The 21,329-nt window shown below is 52.8% G+C and overlaps 1 protein-coding gene across 1 annotated transcript in view; it reads right to left on the bottom strand.

Moving 5' to 3' along the window:
- Positions 1 to 20,391, bottom strand: part of LOC127330161 (uncharacterized) — a 42,528-nt gene extending 22,137 nt beyond the window's left edge. Inside the window, exon 1 of the mRNA XM_071825466.1 lies at positions 20,134 to 20,391. Within this exon, the coding sequence (XP_071681567.1) occupies positions 20,134 to 20,391 (258 nt within the window). The remainder of the gene's footprint in view (positions 1 to 20,133) is intronic.
- Between the last annotated feature and the right edge of the window lie 938 nt (positions 20,392 to 21,329).

The raw sequence follows: 21,329 nt of genomic DNA, 5'->3' as shown, positions 1-21,329 counted from the left end.
TCATGTAAGGGGGCGACCTGGGGGCTTATATAGGCATACAAGGCAGCATGGGTCGAAAAGGTACAAGTTGGTGGGTCAAACCCGACGAATCCGGTCACAGGGCCGGTCTGACCGGGCCTGGGACCGGCCCATCCGGTCCACAACCGGATTCTAGACCGGGCGGTGACCGGGCGAGGCTTCGGGAGCCCCGGAATTGCGTCCGGATGGCACCGGTCGTCGTTCCGGTCGAAAACCGGCCGGGCCGGTCAGGGGGCCGGTCAACCGGGCCTGTGACCGGGTGGGCCGGTCAGGGGGCCGGTCAACCGGGCCTGTGACCGGCCGGCCTCCCTCCTCCCGCTTCTTCTTCCTCTTCCTTCCTTCTTCCTTCATTCTTCCTTCCTTCTTCTTCTTCCTTCTTCCTTGCACCATGATGAATGGCTCCTCTTCCCTTCCCTCGCTTCCTTGCACCATGGGTGTTCCTCCTCTCCGGTCCTCGATGACTCTTGTACCTAATGACATATAACATGCCGACATGAGGTAGCATTCCATTCAAGGTATCTACGAGGTCGAGTATCGAGAGGAAGGGGTTCACCTTGACGCGTGTAGCGTGGGTTAGGGTTGAAGGTCCACTTGGGGGACTCTTTGGCCATGGTGTAGCGTCGACGATAGCCGGGGTTGCACTAGATGGTCTTGAGGCGTAGGTGTCCGAAGGCCACCCCGCATCATCTCCCCCCCCTTGGGGAAGAGTCGTCCTCGACTCTTGTTCCTCCTCATCTCCATGATGTGGCGAGAGATCCGAGATGGATTGGTGAAGGACTTGTATAGTTGCCCTTGTATCCTTATGGATGCTCGTCGTGGTGCGGGCGTCCTTGTTGTAGTCCATGACGGTTTTCCCATGTAGTGGTGGAGGGACAAAGTCTCGGTCGAAGAAGAGCGTGGGGAAAAACAACTTGCGAAAGGAAAACTTGTGGATGCCATTTTGGTGAGCGGTGAACAAGAGGCTTTCAATCAAATACGAAGCATCAAGTCGTTTCTCCAAGAGGCATTTGGCAAAAATGGGAACCAAAATAGTGTCGATGTATCCAAAATTTGGTGGGGCAAAAATTTGTGCATGTAAGAGTTGTAAGGTGTCAAAAATGTGGTGTAGCATTGTCCCAAACAAGTGGAACAAACAAAAGGCAAGTATCGTCGGCAAAATTTGGGACAAAATTGTTATGTGCAATGGCAAAGCGATGGAGACTTCGAACTTGGGAGAGTATGGTTGGCTTGAGCCGAGTATGAGTGTCCTCAAGTGTGAAAGAATCCATTGCAAATGCCAAAGATGAAATGAGAAATCCAAAGAAGAGCAACTTTTTGTGTGACATGTGGCACAAGATGCATAAGGTGTCTCTCACATGTATGACATGGTCCTTGAGATTCTCGGATTGTATGATGAAAGCATCAAAACATACAACAATCATTGTGCCAACAAGATGTGTCAAGATATGTTGCAAAAGAGGCAAAAGAGGCGACGAGGAGTTGGACGAAACCGGAAACTCGACAAGGCAAGCCGGAAACACACGAGGTCGAAGGCTTGTGGGAACATACCCTTTGGTGTGATTCCCGTGGGTTAGGTCCTTGTTGGGGTAGCTCTCAATTGCGCGTTTCGTGAGCTCATGCTCCGTAGCGGTGGAGGTAGTCATTCGGGTACCTATACACACAAAAGAGAAAACAAAAAGCGTGTGTGCATGGTAAAGGAACACATCATCCATCATGATGTTCCAAGACTTGTGCACATCACCATTAGTGTCAAGCAAGATAGTATGAAATGCATGGCGATAGTGCAAATGGCATGAAGGTGCATGTGTGGTATGTGGGTACTCATGATCATCAAACATGGAGAAGGCTATGGGGGCCATCTCGTGGACAATGAAATAAGCATGTTTGCATACCAAGCATAAGAAAGGGGAATTGTTCACAATCTTGGATGCAACGATCATGGAGTAGTGCAAACATTTTGGGCAAAGCATGCGGAAGCTAATATCATCATTGTCATTGCAAGCAATACATGTGAAAGAGCAAGTAGGTAACATATTGCAAGCAATGGTAGGAAAATTGAAGCTCTCATAGCATGGCATGGTCATGGTATCACAAACAGTCAATTCCACATGATCAACAATGTTATCAAGCAAAGCATCACATGGGAAAGTGAAAGTAGCATGTGACGTAGCAAATGGGTCATCAAGATCATGCATGCATTCATGAGTCATCATGTCCACTAGTGGGATCATGGCATCACCAACACCTATGTTGTTACCTTTGTAGGCCGACTCATGTGAAGTAGGTGTGGTGGAAGTAGGAGGATCCATGTTGTCGACTTGTCCATCTTGGAGCAAGCATGGTGAGATATCATCATCTTCATGCACCATGTACATCGTCTCCATGAGCGGGAACTCGTCCTCCGTGGAACCTAGTGCAACATAAGAAGACACAAACGAGGGAGAGGTTAATGTGTTAGCAAGTGCGATGTCCTCCATGGACCTATCATCTACCTCTCTCAACTCACTTAGTGTATCACTCATGTCCTTCAAACGGAAGCACTCAAACTCACATATGGGGTGGAAGTCACTCATCTCACTATCACTCTCACTCAAGTGGGCTAAGTGGCTCTCATTCTCACATGGGATTGGTACCAACTCATCAATCAAGCATATAGGAGTAGGCTCGACTTTCGCATCTCCATGCGCCTCCTTGGTCGAAGGGAGGTTCCCATGCTCAACCATCTCAACTCCATGCGCCTCCTTAGGTGAAGGGAGAATCCCATGGTCACCATGCTCAACTCCATCGCCTCCCAAGTCGTCCTCAAGTGGTGGCGTCGTGGTGTAGTAGAGAGCTAGGCTCGAATCCACATCAACCTTGAGTTGACCTTGGCGATCTTCATCTTGAAGTGTGGGCGCGATAGGCATCTTGGAGACTTGTGCATTGAGCTCGTCAAAGTAGAGCTTCTTGGCGCTTGGCGTTGTGCATTGCCATGCCACGTGACCCTTAGCCTTGCACACCTCACATAGGAGATTGGGACATTCCCGTGGAGGGTGGCCTTGTTGCTTGCACTTGTAGCATCGGAGTCCATAGGCACGTGACGAGGTAGAGGCCATTGTGGTGGTGGCACAAGAGGTGGAAGTCGCCTTATGAGGAAGGTATGCTCGATGTGCACTTGCCATCCTTGGAGTGGTAGGCACCCTATCATGGTGTTTGTCGCCTTCATGTCGAGGCTCTCGTCTTCGTGCATCATCACCATGGCTTGAGTGGTGTCGTCGAAGACTCGTGGAAGATGTTGGTCGATGACGGTCCTTGCCATGCCTAGATGATGGCTCATGCGACTTGGCATGTTGCTTGCGGCGCCTTGTGGAGCTTAGAGAAGAGTGTCGATGGCGATCATGTTGGGGACGCTCTTGATGATCCATATGATGGTGCCATCGTGGAGGTCCTCCATCTTCATATGTAGCTCCAATGGCCAAGTGGTGGTACTTGGGAGCATCGTCGTTGCTCCTTGTGGAGACTAGGTGAGGTTCCGCCATGGTGTCGATGTCGTAGGCGTGGCGTTGCTTCACCAAGTCGTCGATGTCGTACTCGTGGTGTTGCTCTGCCATGTCGTCGATGTCGTAGTCGTGGCGTTGCTCCACCATGTCGTCCATGCTTGACGAGCCATTGTCGATGTAGAGCTCGTCGATGTCGTCCTCAAGGTGGTGCTCCACCATGTCGTCCATGCGTGAGGAGCCATTGTCGATGTAGAGCTCCTCGATGTCGGTCATGTCGGTGATGCTCGCGGAGCCATAGTCGGTGTCGAGCTCCACATGTTCCTCCACATCCGCGGTGCTTGAGGAGGTGTCCTCCTCGGAGTTCTCCATGTACTCCTCCGTATCCTCATCTTCGCTATCCATGTTAGCACGATGGTATGTATATGGTGTATGTTAGTGGAAGAACACTACCTCGCAATCTTACCGTGGTATGACAAGATTGGGGTGATCCAACAAACCGAGAGTTAGAACAATTGTATCGGGCACTCACACAAAGACACACGCAAAAGCTAGCAAATATGGTGGTAGGTGAGTGTGGTGGAAAGCCAAAAGACGAAATCCGAAATCAAGTGTATTGTCAAGAGTGGTGGAAATCCAAAAATTCAAATGTCAAAGCGATGATCACTATAAACACGGAAAAGATGTGGAACGCACACACGAGATGAACGGGGTTAGTGCGACCAAGGAATGAGCGGAAAAGTGTAAGAAGCCCTTAAGCAAGGGTGCTCGGTGTCACACTAACACAAGAAGAGATCAAAGCTTCGGTTGCAAAGGAAGAGACAACAAGATTCACACGTGGCCTCTCTTCTCTTATCTCTCTTTTGCTTAAAAGCTTATGACACTCTTTTGTACACGGTGATACTTGCACTCTTTTGTATCTATGGTGGCACTTTCACACTTTTGTATGTATGGGTGTATGGTGCTACTTGCACTCTTTTTGTGCTTTTCTTTCTTTTTTCACGCTCTATGTTAGCGTTAGCTCGCTCTTGCTATCTTGCCACACGAGTTTTGCTTAGAAGCTTGACTCCACACTACACACACACCTCACAATCGGGGCCACGTGCAATGTCTCGCAACACTAGATAAGCAATGCTCCATAGGATAGATCGCAAAAGAAGAGGGGTTACAAGGTGGGGTGCAAGTTATACCTAGATGTTAGGCGGTGTCGGAACACACAACTTGCGATGAAGGCGGTGATGTCAAGAGTACGTTTGCAAGTCCGGGGTGCCGAGGATGTCGTCGCTTGCTTCGGAGCTGCGGGTTAGTTTCACAAACAAGGCACTCAAACCGGAACAAGCAAACACAAGTTAGCGGAAGAAAACGGTCAAAGTAGCTTGGCGGTGGTGGCGGTGGTATGCCGGTGGTGGTGGTGTCGATGCTCTTGCGGATGCGGCGGTGTTTGTTGGGGCCGCGGTGGTGTTTGCCGGTGGTTGGGGATGATGGCGGTGCTTGCCGGCGGAGGAGAGGAGTGGCGGTGGTTGGCGGTGGAGGTGGAAGGGTGGCGCCCGGTCCAGGGGCCGGTTGGGCCGGACCTGGGACCGGCCTGGCCGGTCACACGGCCGGTCGACCGGGTTCTGGGCTGGCCCGGCCGGTCTGCAGCCCGGTTGACCGGATTCTCAACCGGGACGCAGTTTCTCTCTCCTGTTCTTCACGAAAACCAAGCCAAAACGACCAAATCGGAGGGGAAACGATGGAATTGGGGGCTAAAAGTTGGGGAGATAGTAGATCAAGCACTCCAACACCAAATCCATGGACCAAAACCACTCAAAACGCAACGAAATCGCAGATCTGTCAAGAGGCAAATTAGGGCTATTTTTGGGGAAAAATTTTAGAGACGAAATTGGATGGGTGGGGGGTCAAATCCGCGGAAACCAAAGGCTCTGATACCATATGATGAGGTCTAAGACCCCGTGTGTGGCCCGATCTTGCGGTTGACCCGAAATCCAAAGGAGGGAGAGAGGGAGAACGCGAAGAACACGATGAACACGAAGAACACGATGAACTCACGCACTCACACCAACCCGATACAATCGATACTTACCCCGTGGCTCGATGGACCACGCCAATAGAATCAACCCGGAAGAGACACGCGGTAGAATTCCGAGCGGAGAGATTGGTGAGGGAGATGAATCTAGGAGTGGGAGAGAGAGTGGGTAACACTAGAATCTCACACACCAAATCCAATCATCCAACATGGGTTGCCTTGATACAAAGGGGATGAAACCCTAGGGAGACAAAGCTCATCTTCATGTTTAAGCTATCATCTTGTCTAAAGAGGTAAGGGGGCGACCTGGGGGCTTATATAGGCATACAAGGCAGCATGGGTCGAAAAGGTACAAGTTGGTGGGTCAAACCCGACGAATCCGGTCACAGGGCCGGTCTGACCGGGCCTGGGACCGGCCCATCCGGTCCACAACCGGATTCTAGACCGGGCGGTGACCGGGCGAGGCTTCGGGAGCCCCGGGATTGCGTCCGGATGGCACCGGTCGTCGTTCCGGTCGAAAACCGGCCGGGCCGGTCAGGGGGCCGGTCAACCGGGCCTGTGACCGGAGGGGGCCGGTCAACCGGGCCTGTGACCGGCCGGCCTCCCTCCTCCCGCTTCTTCTTCCTCTTCCTTCCTTCTTCCTTCATTCTTCCTTCCTTCTTCTTCTTCTTCCTTCTTCCTTGCACCATGATGAATGGCTCCTCTTCCCTTCCCTCGCTTCCTTGCACCATGGGTGTTCCTCCTCTCCGGTCCTCGATGACTCTTGTTCCTAATGACATATAACATGCCGACATGAGGTAGCATTCCATTCAAGGTATCTACGAGGTCGAGTATCGAGAGGAAGGGGTTCACCTTGACGCGTGTAGCGTGGGTTAGGGTTGAAGGTCCACTTGGGGGACGCTTTGGCCATGGTGTAGCGTCGACGATAGGCGGGGTTGCACTTGATGGTCTTGAGGCGTAGGTGTCCGAAGGCCACCCCGCATCAAGGAGGTTCACCCTTTTCTTCCCTTAGAGTAAGGACTTGCTCCCACCAAGTGTTGGCATAATCCACAAACTCAAGAGACGCCATAGCCACTTTCTTGGCACCGGAGTAGTTGTGGATGCGGAATATCTTGTCAACCTTGAGTGCCCATGAGAGGTAGGCCTCGGCATCCTCTTCACCCTTGAACTTTGGCATGGTGAACTTGAGTCTTCCAAACATGTTCTCTTCATCCTCCAAGTTTCTTCGGCGAGGAAGGATGCCTTCATCTCTTGCGGCTTGAGGTGGGATAGGAGGTCTTCCACGGCCAACCATAGCATTGGGTTGGCGTTGAAGGTGGACACTAGCTTCACTTGGTTTACGGTGAGGATGTTGTTGAAGATCTTGTCGAGGTTGTTGACGATGCTCATTGTTGGCCCTTTCATCTTGATCATGTGGTGGATATCCTCTTCCACGTTGGTCATGGAGAGGGTGGCGTTGGAGATCTCGCCGAGGTTGATCTTGAGGACCTTGGTCTTGGGGTTGGTCGTCACGCCCATGGTGGCATGGCGATCCGCTTGGTGACGATCTTGTTGGATGACTTGATCTTGTGGAGGACGTTCATGTGGACGAGCATGGCGATGGATTTCTCCTCGCCTAGAGTTGGAGCGAGAGTCTTCATGACGAACATGTGGGCGATGAGGTCGATGATGGTCTTCATGCCTTGAGGAAGAGCTTGAGGACGAAAGGCCACCATGAGAGTAGTAATCTTGTGGCGAGCTTGAGGATGATGATGTAGAGCGGTGTCGGCGATGACGACCCAAGTTGGTGATGGCGCGCTCGAGGCTATCCATGCGCCGCTCCATGTTTGCATCATTGGCCGCCATTTGGCCATTCAAGTTGTCCGTAGCTTCACGAAGGAGAGCCAAGTCTTGGTTCACGGCGGAGAAGTTGTGTGCCACTTCATCGTATTGCTCATCGATGCACGTCTCGAAGAGGGTGAGTTGCTCCTTGAACTCTTGGCGTTGTGTCCATAGGTTGTGTTGAGTAACCAACCTTTCGGTGTTGCGGAGGACTTCTCCATCCCTTGGGTCATCTCCATTCCTATCCATGATGGAAAGACAAGAACTATGTTGTGTATGTTAGTGGAAGGAGAATACCTCGCACTCTTACCAAGGTAAGATAGTTTTGAGGCAATCAACCAAGCCAAAAGCAAGATCAAGTGTATCGGGGACACACGCAAAACCACACGCAAAAGCTAGCAAATATGGTGTTAGGTGAGTGTTGTGGAAAGCCAAATAACAAAATCCAAGATCGAGTATGTTGTTAAAAGTGGGTGAGGTCCAAAAATCCAAATGTCAATGTGAAGATCACTATGAACACGGAAAAGTTGTGGAACACACACACGGGATAAACGGGGTTAGTGCAACCAAAAGTGAGCGGAAATAAAGTATGTAAAGGTGCTCGGTGTCACACTAACACAAGGAGAGCCAAAGCTTTGGTTGCAAAATGAAGAGACAACAAGATTCACACGTGGCCTCTCTTCTCTTCTCTCGTTTGCTTAAAGCTTATGACTCTTTTGTACACGGTGGCACTTGCACTCTTTTGTATCTATGGTGGCACTTGTACACTTTTGTATGTATGGATGTATGGTGCGACTTGCACTCTTTTTGTGTTTTTGGGGCTTTTTCACGTACTATGTTAGCGTTAGCCTCGCTTTTGCTATCTTGCCACACGAGTGTTTGCTTGGATGTTTTACTCCACACGACACACACACCTCACAATCGGGGCCACGTGCAATATCTCGCAACACTAGACAAGCAATGCTCGATAGGATAGATCGCAAAAGGAAGAGGGTTACAAGGGAAAACTGCAAGTTATACCTGCGATGATGGTGGTGGTGGTGGTGGTGGTAGCCGAAATCGAGCTCGGAGGAGGGCGCGGAGCTGCGCCCGGTCTGGGGCCGGTTGGACCGGACTGTGGACCGGCTGGTCCGGTTGGCGCCCGGTCGGCCGGGTGCTGGGCCGGCTGGTCCGGTCTGGGGGCCGGTCAACCAGGTTTCTCAACCGGGTTTCGCAGTTTCTCTCTCCTGTTCTTCCCCAAGCCAAAACCAAAAGAGGAAATCGACGGGAAACGATGGAATTGGAGGCTACAAGTTGGGGAAATAGTAGATCAAGCACAACAACACCAAATCCATGGACCAAAACCACTCAAAACGCAACCAAATCACAGATCGGTCAAGAGGCAATTTAGGGCTATTTTTGGGGAATTTGTGGAAAATTTTCTAGAAACGAAATCGGGTGGGTGGAGGGTCAAAATCGCGCTAACCAAGAGCTGCTGATACCATATGATGTGATCTGAGATCTAGGGATTGGCCCGATCTCGCGATTTGACCCCGAAAACCAAGGGAAGAGGTGGGAGAACGCGAGGAACACGAAGAACACGAAGAACGCCGGTACTCACGCACGCACACCAACCCGATACACCCGATACTTACTGTTGTGGGTATACTTCATGGGTGTACCATCGACAGTGCCTAGATCCAGCAAGCCCGGGTGGCCCACAGACGGTGATGAGGCATGTGGCCCATCGGGCGGCCCAGTTGCTGTTGATCATGAAGGAAGAAGTCCGGCCCAGGATCAGTAAGCCGGATCCGTACCGACATTAGGAGTAACCCGGATCCACGGAGGCCCATGAGGAACCCGGATCCAGTACGACGTATATGGAAGGCGGATCCGTGACGTGCACGGCAAGATATTGTACCGTAGCTAGGCTGTCTGTAATCCGGCTAGGACTCTCCATGTAAACCCTAGATCCGTGCGCCTTTATAAGCCGGATCCCGGGAGCCCTAGAGGCACAACCACAACTCATTGTAACAACGCGAAAGTGCCCAGATAATTCCAGACAAGCAGCAGTAGGCCCTGTCATCTTGCAGGTGTTCCGAAGCTGGGTAACTCGCGTACCACCGTCCCGTGTGCACTCCGCCCTATGGCCCCTACTTCTTCTCCCCCTCGTGAGGATCCCTCCTCCGAGGTACCGTCGATTAGGCAACGACAGTTGGCGCCCACCGTGGGGCCTGTGGCGTCTGGAGGCCGGAACCGGGAGGGTTCCGCCATGGGAAGCTTCGATGACACCATCGCTGTGGGGCACGTCCTCTACGCCTGAAATCTGCCGATCGTCCCTCCGGATGAGTGCTGGATTCCGGCTAGGACAAACCCCGTCAAGCTCTCCATCGTCCCAATAGGCGGCATACACATCTTCATCGGGGAAACCGTCGATTCCGACGGAAACCCACTGGTAAGTAACGCAGACGCGACCGCCGCAGAGCTGGATGCTGTCGCGAAGATCCGATCTGAGATGCAGGAGCTTCCCAAGGAAGATTCCGCCTCGGATCCGGAATTTTCAAAGACCACCCAATCCGCCCCTGAGCAGCAAACAACGGTGGAAGACCAATGCAGATCCGCCTGGGTCTCCCAGGTGTTAGAAAAGCAGAGGTGCCACTTCGTACACTTCTTGGCCCATACCGCCGGAACCGCCCCTGAAGAAGCCGGAGCTGGTCCTGAGTAGGTAGAGGCACCGGAAAACGGCGTAGATCCGGATCAGGCTGAGCCTGTCGGAGAAAGCGAAGCTCCGGTTGAAGAGTCGATTTTGGGCAATCTGAGCCCAATTTCCGGAGACACCCCCTCCATGGATACTGACGAGTTTAACCGCAAGCTAGGGGAGTACGGTTTCGGTGATCAGCCTGAATTTCCGGAGACTCCGCCCAGCCTAAGCAGGTTCTCGCAACGGTAGCAGCGCTGGGGCAAACTGGATCTGAAGAGCCAACCAGCCAATCCGACCCCCAGCTATCCCACCAAGGATCTCCAATGTCACGGGAGCGACCTCGCAGGGATTCTTCCTCGGAGGAAATCCTGCCGGCTGAAGAGATGGTTGCGCGAGCAGTTCTTAACACACCTATAACCCCGGGCGACGCCGTAGATCTGGGGGCTCTAGAAGCCACTAGACAGGAAATGCTGGCCACTGCCAAGAAGCTCGCCGAGACCGAAGCCGCGTTAAGGGAAGAGAGGGCAGAAGCTGCAGGATTGGCGGAAAACTTCGACGGACAGGATCGCGAGATTACTGCCACGCTCGAGCAGGTCAAGAGCATGAGGGCAGAGTGGGAAGTAAAGATGATTTATGCGCAGGCGGAGGCCGATCGAATTGTTAGAGAAGCAATTCCGCCTCGCAGAATACCCTTCAACACGCCCGCAGATCACCAGCCGCTGGAAACCCCAAAGGACAACATGCAAAAAGCTGCGGAACTGTTGAAGAAGAAGGACGAAGAGGTTGATATCAACTACCTCCGCACACTTGTCGCTTCAGCAATGCAGCAGCAAAGCAAGGCAGATACTTCGCGCAGGTTGGAATCCAATCCGGATAATTGTGTATCTACCGCACAGAAGGACGCCCGCGCTGATCGGCATCCCGACGATGAATCACACACCGGATCCTCGGAGCGCAGAAGAAGGACCAGGGATAACCCAAATCCGATCCCTGTTCCGTCAAAGACGCCTTCCTCAGATCCAAGAAAGGGAAAGGATGCTATGTACTCCGGACGAGACAAATATCGCAACCCTTCTCCTCCGCCCAATGGTTACCCGCGACCCCCTCGCCGCCGTAGTCCAGCCGGAAACACCAGGCCCCCAGGGCATGGTGGGATTGTTATCCGCGACAACGTGCTGCCAAGAAACAGAAACAGGGAGCGCTCGCCGGAACCACGCCGGAACCAGAACAATGTTCGTGAGCCCGAGCCCAGGAGGGGTCGGAATGAGGACCGCGGCCCGGAGCCTCGCCGGAACCGCGACCCAGAGCCTCGTCGGAGCCGTGACCCGGAGCCTCGTCGGAGCCGTGACCCAGAGCCTCGCCGGAGCCGTGACCCGGAGCCTCGCCGGAACGACCAGGGCAGCCAGCGCCAGGGCGAAGGCAGCCACAGGAGCCGGAGCCAGCACCAGGAAGGCCGAGGAGAATCAGATGGCGGAAGCAAGAAATCGGACCGCCCACCTCGCAGGTCTCCCTCACCACCACCTAGCGGTGGCGGTGGAGGTGGAGGCGGAGGCGACGGCCGGAGATCTCGCTCGCGCTCACAATCCCCTCGCCACGGCCCGCGCGATGCACGGGATCGCCTTAACGAATACATAACCGACTACATTGGTCCGAAGTGCTTTGGCAGGATGATTCGAGAGGAACCAAAGCCAAGGATGAACCTCAAGCTACCCGGAAATCTGAAGCATTATGATGGCACCGAAAGGCCGAATACCTGGATTGAGGATTACTATAATGTAGTAACCTTTGCCGGAGGAACCCCTAACATCGCCTGCCGCATGCTCCAGTTGTACCTTGTAGGTCCAGCCCGGATCTGGCTCAGTGACCTCGAGAAGAACTCCATCTTTTGCTGGTTCGACCTGAAGAACGCTTTCGAGAAACACTTCAGAGGCACCTACAAAAGACCTGCCACGGCAAGCGACCTGCAAGCCTGCATCCATAAGAAGGGAGAAACCTCAAGAAACTACCTCACACGATGGTTGGCATGCAGGAACGAGTGCGAAAACGTCGACCACACCACTGCCATGTACGCTTTCATTGGTGGACTGCAGAGGGGAGGATTGCTGAGGCATACGCTCACTCGTTTGGCTAACTCAAGCAAGCTGACTTTGGATGAGATGATCTCCATTGCCGGTGATCATACTGCCGCCGATGATGACGCAGGCGGTGATCTCGCAGCTACAGCAATCCCCCTGCATCAACAAAAGAAGAACCGTGATAACGGCAGCAGCAGCAGCTATAAGCGCAAGAACCCTGATGACCAGAAGAGTGGCGGATCCGAGATGGTCGCCATGGCGTTTCAACGCGGAGGTTCAGGAGGTGGAAGAGGACGCGGACGTGGAGGCGGAGCCGGCAGGGTCGGCCGGCATACCTCTGAGGTCACGGCTGGCGGATCCCGCGCTCCGCAAACCTACGAGGAGTACAGAGACATGCCCTGCCTGGCCCACCTGGATCCGGTTACAGGGAAGTCCACTCATACCAACCGCAACTGCAAGTGGGTCAATGATTTAAAGAACGATCCGGAGGCAGGATACAAGCGCGCCCGGAAGCACCGCCCGCGCGGCAAAGGTGGCAAGGGCAAGAACAAAGACAAGGAGGAAGATAGTTCCGAGGCGATGGATGAGGAAGATAACTCGCCGGATCCCAAGGCAGGATCCGCAGGTAAATCCAACCCATTCGACAAAAAGAGCGTGGGGGCTTACCACACTTTCCTCGGGACCCCAACAGTACGCGCCTCCAAGTCAGCTACCCGGATCCTGAACGCCATAGTTCCGGTTGTGCCGCAGTACGTCAGGTGGTCGGAAATCCCGTGCACATTTGATAGGAAGGATCACCCCGCAATTGTGCCAAAAGAATGCTACGCCTTGGTTGTAAGTCCCCGCATAGATGGGTATGACTTCTCCAAGTGCCTCATGGATGGCGGAGCTAGCCTGAACATCATGTACCTGGAGACTCTAGAGCGGATGAACCTCACCAAGGAGCAGCTGAAACACAGCAACACTGAGTTTCATGGCGTGGTTCCGGGTAAGAAGGCGAATTCCCTCGGCAGCATCACACTTCCCGTGGCTTTTGGCGATGTTCATAATTTCCGCGAAGAGAAGATCACGTTTGAAGTTGTGCCCTTCAAGAGCTCCTACCACGTCATCTTCGGCAGGCCCACCTACCACAAGTTCCACGCAAGAGCGTGCTACATCTACAACAAGCTCAAGATTCCGGGTCCTAAAGGTATGATTACCGTATCCGGAGACTACAAAAAGGCTCATGAGTGCGAGTTAGGCGAAGCCGCCTTCGCAGAGTCTGTGATATCTGGAGAAGAGCTGAAAGGCTACAGAGCCGCGGTGGATCCGACTGAGATGCATACCACCAAGAAGCAGATCTCCGAGCAAAAAACCTCCTTCAAGGCCGCGATAGAAACCAAGAGGCACGACCTCATCAAAGGCGACTCTTCCAAGCAGGTTTCAGTCGGAGCCAACATGGACCCCAAATAGGAAGACGCGCTCGTCGAGTTCCTCCGCGCTAACATGGATATCTTCGCATGGCAACCTTCTGACATGTCCGGAGTACCTAGGGAACTCGCCGAGCACTACCTCAACATAAATCCGGGGGCTAAACCGGTGAAGCAAGCTATGCGACGCTTTGGAGATAAGAAGCGCCGCGCCATAGGAATGGAACTAGCAAAGTTACTAGAAGCAGGTTTTGTAATAGAAGTTATCCACACCGATTGGGTCACGAATCCCGTCCTTGTACCCAAAAAGAACACTAAAATACTAAGAATGTGCATCGATTACTCTGGCTTGAACAAGCATTGCCCGAAGGATCCGTTTCCCTTGCCGCGCATTGACCAAGTCATTGATTCGACGGCAGGGGCGGAACTTCTGTGTTTTCTTGATGCGTATTCCGGGTATCATCAGATCCGGATGAAGGAATCCGACCAAAAGGCGACTTCATTCATAACCCCGTTCGGTACTTACTGCTATGTTACTATGCCTTTTGGTTTGAAAAATGCAGGTGCCACCTACCAACGTACGATGCAGCGATGCCTGAAGGACCAAATTGGCCGGAACGTGCACGCTTACGTCGACGACATCGCGGTCATGACCCGGAAAGGATCCGACTTGATCAGCGACCTCACAGAAACCTTCGACAACCTCCGCAGGTACAAGATGATGTTGAATCCGCTGAAGTGCGTCTTTGGCGTGCCAGCCGGAAAACTCCTTGGCTTCATAGTCTCTCACAGAGGCATTGAGGTTAACCCGGAAAAGATCAAGGCAATCCTGTGCATCAAAAGGCCAACTTGTCTCAAAGATGTGCAACGACTAACTGGTTGTGTTGCAGCAATCAGTAGGTTTGTTAGCCGTCTTGGCGAGAAGGCGCTACCTCTGTACAAGCTGCTGAAGAAAACAGACAAATTTGTCTGGAACGACGCAGCTGACGCAGCTCTTCGAGGGTTGAAGGAAATACTCACCTCCCCACCTATCTTGGCAGCTCCAGCAGAGTCAGAGCCAATGCTCCTTTATCTGGCAGCTACCAACAAAGTCATCAGCCTCGTCATCGTGGTGGAGCGAAAGGAAGAAGGTCATGAATATGACGTCCAAAGACCTGTCTACTACATTAGCGAGGTGCTGACAGAGTCAAAACAAAGATACCCTCACTTTCAGAAGCTAGCCTATGGAGTGTTTCTAGGCAGCAGGAAGCTGAGACACTACTTCCAAGAGCACCCAGTAACAGTTGTGAGCAAGGCTCCGCTGTCAACAATTCTCAACAACGCTGACGCAACAGGACGTACGGCTAAATGGGGCATCGAATTATCCACCTTCGACATCGCTTACAAGCCTAGGACTGAGGTAAAATCCCAAGTCTTGGCAGATTTCGTCGCAGATTGGACAGAAGCTCCGGATGCAAGTCTGGAGCCGGAACCAGAGACATGGGTCATGCACTTCGATGGATCCAAGCAGCATCAAGGCTCAGGAGCCGGAGTCACCCTGAAGTCCCCTACCGGAGAAGAACTGCAGTACGTTCTGCAGATCCACTTCGAAGCCACAAATAACATGGCGGAATATGAGGCTCTACTACACGGTCTGCGCATCGCTAAGGAAATTGGGATCAAACACATCATATGCTGTGGAGATTCCGACCTGGTGGCACAACAAGTAGCCGGAACCTGGAACGCCAGAAACTCTGGCGGCCTACAGAGACGAAGTTGATGAGATCGCCAAGAGCTTCCTCGGATACGAAGTCAAGTACGTCAGGAGAGACGATAACACAGCGGCAGACATGCTATCCAAGCTCGGATCCGGCAGGAAGCAAATTCCACCTGGCATTTTCCTGGAGCATCTCCGGATACCCTCGGTAAAGGGCGCTAACCCGGAAAACCCAGAGGTGGCAGTGTCTCCGGCTAGGGAGGTGATGGCTATCATTCCGGCTTGGACACAGCCTTTCCTGGACTACCTCATCGATCAGAAGTTGCCAGAGGACGAGGTCCTCGCAAGACAGATCGTCAGACGAGCGAGATCCTACACAATTGTTGATGGACAGCTCTACAAACGAAGTGCAGCAGGGGTATTTCTCAAATGCGTCTCCAATCAAGACGGCATTGAAATCCTTAGAGAGATCCACGCAGGGGACCGCGGGCATCATGCCGCCCCCAGATCGCTCGTTGCGAAAGCTTTTCGGTTAGGTTTCTACTGGCTCACAGCTAAAGAAGACGCTGACAAAATAGTCAAGACCTGCCGAGGTTGTCAGTACTACGCTACTCAACCAAACGCTCCAGCCCAAGAGCTGAAGACCATACCTATCACCTGGCCATTTGCGGTCTGGGGGCTCGATATGGTTGGTAAGTTAAAAAGATCATCTCCTGGCGGTTTTGAATACCTCCTGGTCGCTGTTGACAAGTTCAGCAAATGGATCGAGGCTAAGCCAGTGAGAAAAGCCGATGGTGCTACGGCACTAAAATTCGTCTGCAGCCTCGTGATGAGATTCGGCATCCCACACAGCATAATCACAGATAATGGCACAAACTTCGCTCAAGGAGAGTTGAGGGATTATTGTGACACAATGGGGATACGGCTGGACCTTGCATCTGTGGCTCACCCACAATCCAATGGTCAGGTTGAAAGGGCTAACGGCCTAATATTATCAGGAATTAAACCGCGCCTTGAAGGACTGCTGTGACGAGCAGCTGGAGCTTGGGCTGATGAGTTGGAAGCTGTTCTGTGGAGTTTACGAACTACCCCTAACAGATCAACAGGGTTTACCCCATTTTTCCTGGTATACGGATCCGAAGCCGTGCTTCCCTCCGACATCATCCACGATTCACCGCGAGTTTCCACCTACAATGAAGAAACAGCTGATGAGGCCAGACAGCTATCTGTGGACCTGATCGAGGAAGCTCGGAACTTAGCTGACCAGCGCTCCGCCATCTACCAGCAGAAGCTCAGACGTTATCACAGTCGTCGAGTTCGGAATCGCTCCTTTATGGCAGGAGACCTGGTCCTCCGCCTTCGACAGGTGAAAGACCATAAGCTGCAATCTCCATGGGAAGGACCCTTCGTCGTTAGCAAAGTGCTTCATAACGGGTCGTACTACCTTGTTGATTTCCGCGAGCTGAGGGATAGACCTGCTAATTGGCACCGGAAACGCAAGCGTGAGGATCTGGATGATATCTACGACGAGACAGATCGCCCTTGGAACATCGCACAGCTACGTCCTTTCTACACTTAGCATATTTTTTCCGAGTTGCAAACTCTGTAATAGTTATACATGATCAATGAAATAAAGCTTATGGTTCACTCTCTGAGTCTTTTACCTCCTTTACTTGTTCATTTTTAGATCATGTATGTTTTCCGACTAAAACCGCAGAGCTGGATTTTTTCCGCCTAGGCGTGTATAAAAGTTGTGATTTTCAAAAATCGTCCTTTAGGACGAGAGCTTAAGTTTTCTGATTAAGTTGTTGTCTGTTGCGAACTCGTGGATTCCTAGTAGCGATTTCCGGCACCTATGCTTGGGGGCTTGTTTCCGCGGTTATTGACGGATTGCCATTGGGCTTTGTCGCCGCTGGCAAGCGTTTCCGGCTAAGGTCTTCCGGCTCGCGGAAGGTCAAGCGGGCAAGCCGGAAAACAACGAAATCAGCACTTGCTTTCCGACACAAAACGAAACATGCACATAACATTAACGGATAGCAGGATAAGTGTTTCCGCCCCATGCATAATCGTTTCGTTCCTAGCTACTTAAGAATTTAAAGTCTTATTACAAACCCACTCCGGGGCCAAAATGATGCAATTTGTTTCATTGTCTAAAACAGGAACTCTACTCGGAGTCCTCCTCTTCAGATTGCTGGTAGGTGGAGCCGTCGTCGCTGTCACCAGATCCGGCTTCGGAGTCGTCACCAGAGTTTCCTCCGGAATGCTCGCCGCTTGACCCGGATCCTTCCCCATAATACTCCGGCTCGCCTGCCTCCTCCTCTGCATCGGAAAATCCTTCGGGCAGATCGTGCTTGTTATACCAGAACGAGTGATCCACTCGCCTGACAAACAGCTGCTCATAGCCTTTGGTTTCCGCGAGGAGGGCACCCATGTCGGAATCCTTGGGGGCTCCGCGTGCAACATCCGCCAGGTTGAGTGAGGGGAAGTGAGCCTTGCAGGTGGCCAGGACTAAGGAGGCGGCTCCGCGTGCTGAAGATTTTTGCCAGTCTTTGATGAAATCCGGCACCTGTTGCATAAGTTTGGTCATCGTGTCGATGATCGTGGTTTTGGCCTTCTTCAGAGACATAGTCTTGGCAATTCCGCGACAGGCTTCGAATAACGCGTCGATTGAAATCCGCGCTTCATCGTATGCCTCCGTCCTCTTCAGGTTTGACTCTTTTGACCACTCAAAGCCAAGGCTTGCTGTGGAAGAAGGAGGTTCAGTTCCGTTAGAGAGAAAGCATACAAGATAGTCGGAGCAACGACACGGAAAAACGCTTACGGAAGATAAGTTTGTCAATGGCCTCCGCCTCCGCTTCCAGAACTCTGTTCTTGGCTATCACGGAAAGCACGCGACCCTGGCTTTTCTCCAGTTTATCATTCAGCTCCGCCAGGTCGCGGGCATGCTTCTCGGAGAGCTCTTTCTTTGCCTCAGTCTCCTTACTGGAGGATTCTTGGATGAAGGCTTTGAGGGACTCATTCTCCGCCTCAAGCACCTTGACCTTGGCGGAAAGCTCATCGAACGAGGAGTGCTTGGCAGTTTCTTCTGAAGGCAGAAAGTTGAACATATTATGCATCTTGACAAACTATGTCAGCACAAAAAGTAAATACCCGGATCTCGTACCTTGAAGGCGGGTCTCAAGCAGCTGGATATCTTTTTTGCTATTTTCCGCGTGCTGGCGCAGCCCCTCGATTTCCGCGATCTGCTCCAGCACGTGCACGCGCAGATCTTCGTGCAGTTTCCGCGTGGTCTGCGAAGCAGCAAAGAGTTAGTCGGATATTAAAATCTGGGGGGCTAGCGAAGAATTCAAAGTCTTGGGATAAAAATTTCAAGTTTCCGCCTAAAAGTACATTTTGGGAAAAGCATCGGCTGATACATGTTACACGGAAATATATCACCCAATGCTTGGGGGCTAGTATTACCTGCCGCACTTCCTTGTGCTTGGCGAAAAAATCCTTCAGGCTGTCCTCCAGGTCGGCGAGCTCTCGCATCTCCTCGTCCGGTTTTCCCCACACCTTGTTCAGCATGGCGGAAACTTCCGCGTGACGTTGTGCAAGGGTAAGCTTTTGGAGGGACGGAGTTGGTTGGAGGTTGACTCGAGTCGCGTTGGTGACTTGGAGGAGCTTAGCCTTTTGCTCCTGTTCTTCTCCAGTGGGCCTCGCGAAAGCGGAGCTTGGCTGATCTGGTGGAGGAACGGGTGAGGAGGTCCCCTTGGCGGAGTCGCCATGGTGGGCGGGATCCTCAGGAAGGTCATCAAGGTCGATGACGTCTTTCGGATCCGGCTTGGTGGCGGATGAAGCTTTGGGCGGAACTTCAACCTCAGGAGTAATAGGAAAGGAAGCCGGAGATGGCCTGGCTCTCTTTTCTGGGACCCTTGGGGCCTTGGGGGGCTGGCTTCCGGAGCTTCAGAAAAAACATAAGTGTAAGAGTGAGCGTGAAACCAGAGCTTGGATCTCGGAAGTAGAAGCTTACCCGGAAGGCTTGAAGAAATGCTGGATGGCAGGCTGCCCCTTGTTGCTGGTATTAATCAGCGAAAGGCGCTTCTTCTCCGCCTCCGCTTTCCGGGTGGCCGCAGTGCTGAGCACTTCGCGGGCGCGTTTCGCATGGGGGCTGGAAGGAGCCGGCTTCTTCCTCTTAGCAGGGCGAGGGGCTTCGGGAGCTTCCGCCTCCGATGCAGCTTCCGGATCCGCGTTGCCGGTGGATGGGACTCGGAGGAGAGTTCTGAGTTCATTTTCTTCAAGAGCCTCGAGCTAATGCAAAGTTAAACACTTAGACAAAAAAGTTTGCAGAGAAGCAATAGACTAAAAGTCAAGGCGACGTACCGCGGTTCCGGATCCATTCGTATGGATGTCTTTGTTGCATACGTGAACATGGAGTTCACGTGGGATTTTGATGAGGACCCGGATCCTCTTGTCGATGGCGTCGGTGGATAGATTGTCTTTGGTGGCGCGCATTGGGTCGTCGCGCCCTGTGTATTCAAACATCAGGCGGTCCCTGTGTTGCAGCGGCTGGATCCGCTTGGTGAACCAGGAGAGGGTTAAATCCTTCCCCGTCAGCCCGTCCTCCGTGAGCTTGCAGATCCGCCTAACAGCGCGGGTCAGTTGAGGCGAGTCGGAGAAGTGGGGGCACTGTGTCCATGCCGGAGTTTCACTGGCGGGGCTGTTCTTGAATGATGGAAATGTCCTGTTGCCCGCCGGGTCGGAGACGTCCTTCAGGTAGAAGAAGCCTCCGGACCAGTACCGCGCGGATTCGTGGCGGTCGGTGTGGGGGTAGACGCGGCCGGGGCGGAGCATGAAGGTGATGGATCCGCAAGTCGCCAACTCGGAAGTCTGGCGGATCTTCTCCTTCTTGACAGAGAAATAATATTGGAAGAGGGGAAGCTCGGGAGTTACCCGGAGGTGGCCCTCGCAGAGAGTGACGTGGTTGCTAATCGCCAGGATGCTGTTCGGCGATATGTTGTGGGGTTGAAGCCCGTACGCCTTCAGGATTTCCGAGAAGAAATCCGATGGCGGAAAAGAGAAGCCTCGCTCCACCAGCGCCTTCGTTACCACCATCTCGCCATCCTGTGGGGCTGGAGCCAGGGAACCCGGAACTGTTCGCCAGCTTCCGGGGAGCAGAAAACCTTCTGTCTCCAGGTTCTTCAGCTCCATCTCAGTGGTGGTACAGGGCCACCATTTCCCTTTGGCTTCCGCGTCTCGCTGACGAGCTTTGGATTTCCTGGCGGCGATTTCTTCCGCCTTTTGTTCCGCCTTTTCCTCCCCGGAGGCTTTCTCCGGGTTAGCAGAAGTTCCTTCGGTGTCCTTGCCGGAATCCTTGAGGGGATCCAAGTGGACCGGAGCGAAGGGTGGAGGGGCGGAGGAGATGGGAGTTGCCATGATGGGCTCGGAGGCTGGAGGCGGAGTCACAGAAGACATCTGAAGAGAAAAACAGTGGCGGAAAATGTAATTTAGCCGGATCTTCATCGTCAACCTAGCGATCATCCCTACCAACTACGGCAAAGGTCGAAGCTCGGAGAACTTACTGTAATGGACGTCACGGTGGTCGGAGTCGCCGGCGACGAGGTTTTTCGTGCGGTGGCTCGCCGGAGTTAAGAACACGAAGAACACCACGGTGGTGAACTCGCTCCGGTGATGCTCCGGCGACTTCTCCGGTGGGTTCCGGCACGGCGGAGGAAGAGCTCACGGGCGGCGCTGCGTGGAGAGGTGAGAAAGGGGGGTGAATGAGGAGTTAGGTCGACGGTGGATATTTATAGGCTGAGGGACGAGATTCGTACTCCGCATCCTGTGGTCGGAACGCAAGCGTCGCGCCGTTGGATGCATGACACATGTCCAAAACCCTAACAGTAAAAATGGCTAGAGATAAGTTACCGCACAAATCGCGCGAAAATGGCGCCAGAATTGGCGGAACCGTTTGAGTCTGTTAAGATTCCGGGTAAAATCGTGAAGATAAGCAATTCTCATTCGCAAGCAGGGGAGTAACCCGGAGACATGTTTGAAACTGTCGATGGATGAAGTCCCGCAGGATGGGGGATTTTCTGACTAAAGGTTAGGAAAGAAGAAAATGTGAAGTTGGAGTTCTTCAAGTTTCT

Source organism: Lolium perenne, chromosome 2 (assembly GCF_019359855.2).
Source record: "Lolium perenne isolate Kyuss_39 chromosome 2, Kyuss_2.0, whole genome shotgun sequence".
Classification (NCBI taxonomy): domain Eukaryota; kingdom Viridiplantae; phylum Streptophyta; class Magnoliopsida; order Poales; family Poaceae; genus Lolium; species Lolium perenne.
Note: the sequence above shows the minus strand (reverse complement) of the source record. Positions and strands in the feature narration are given on the sequence as shown.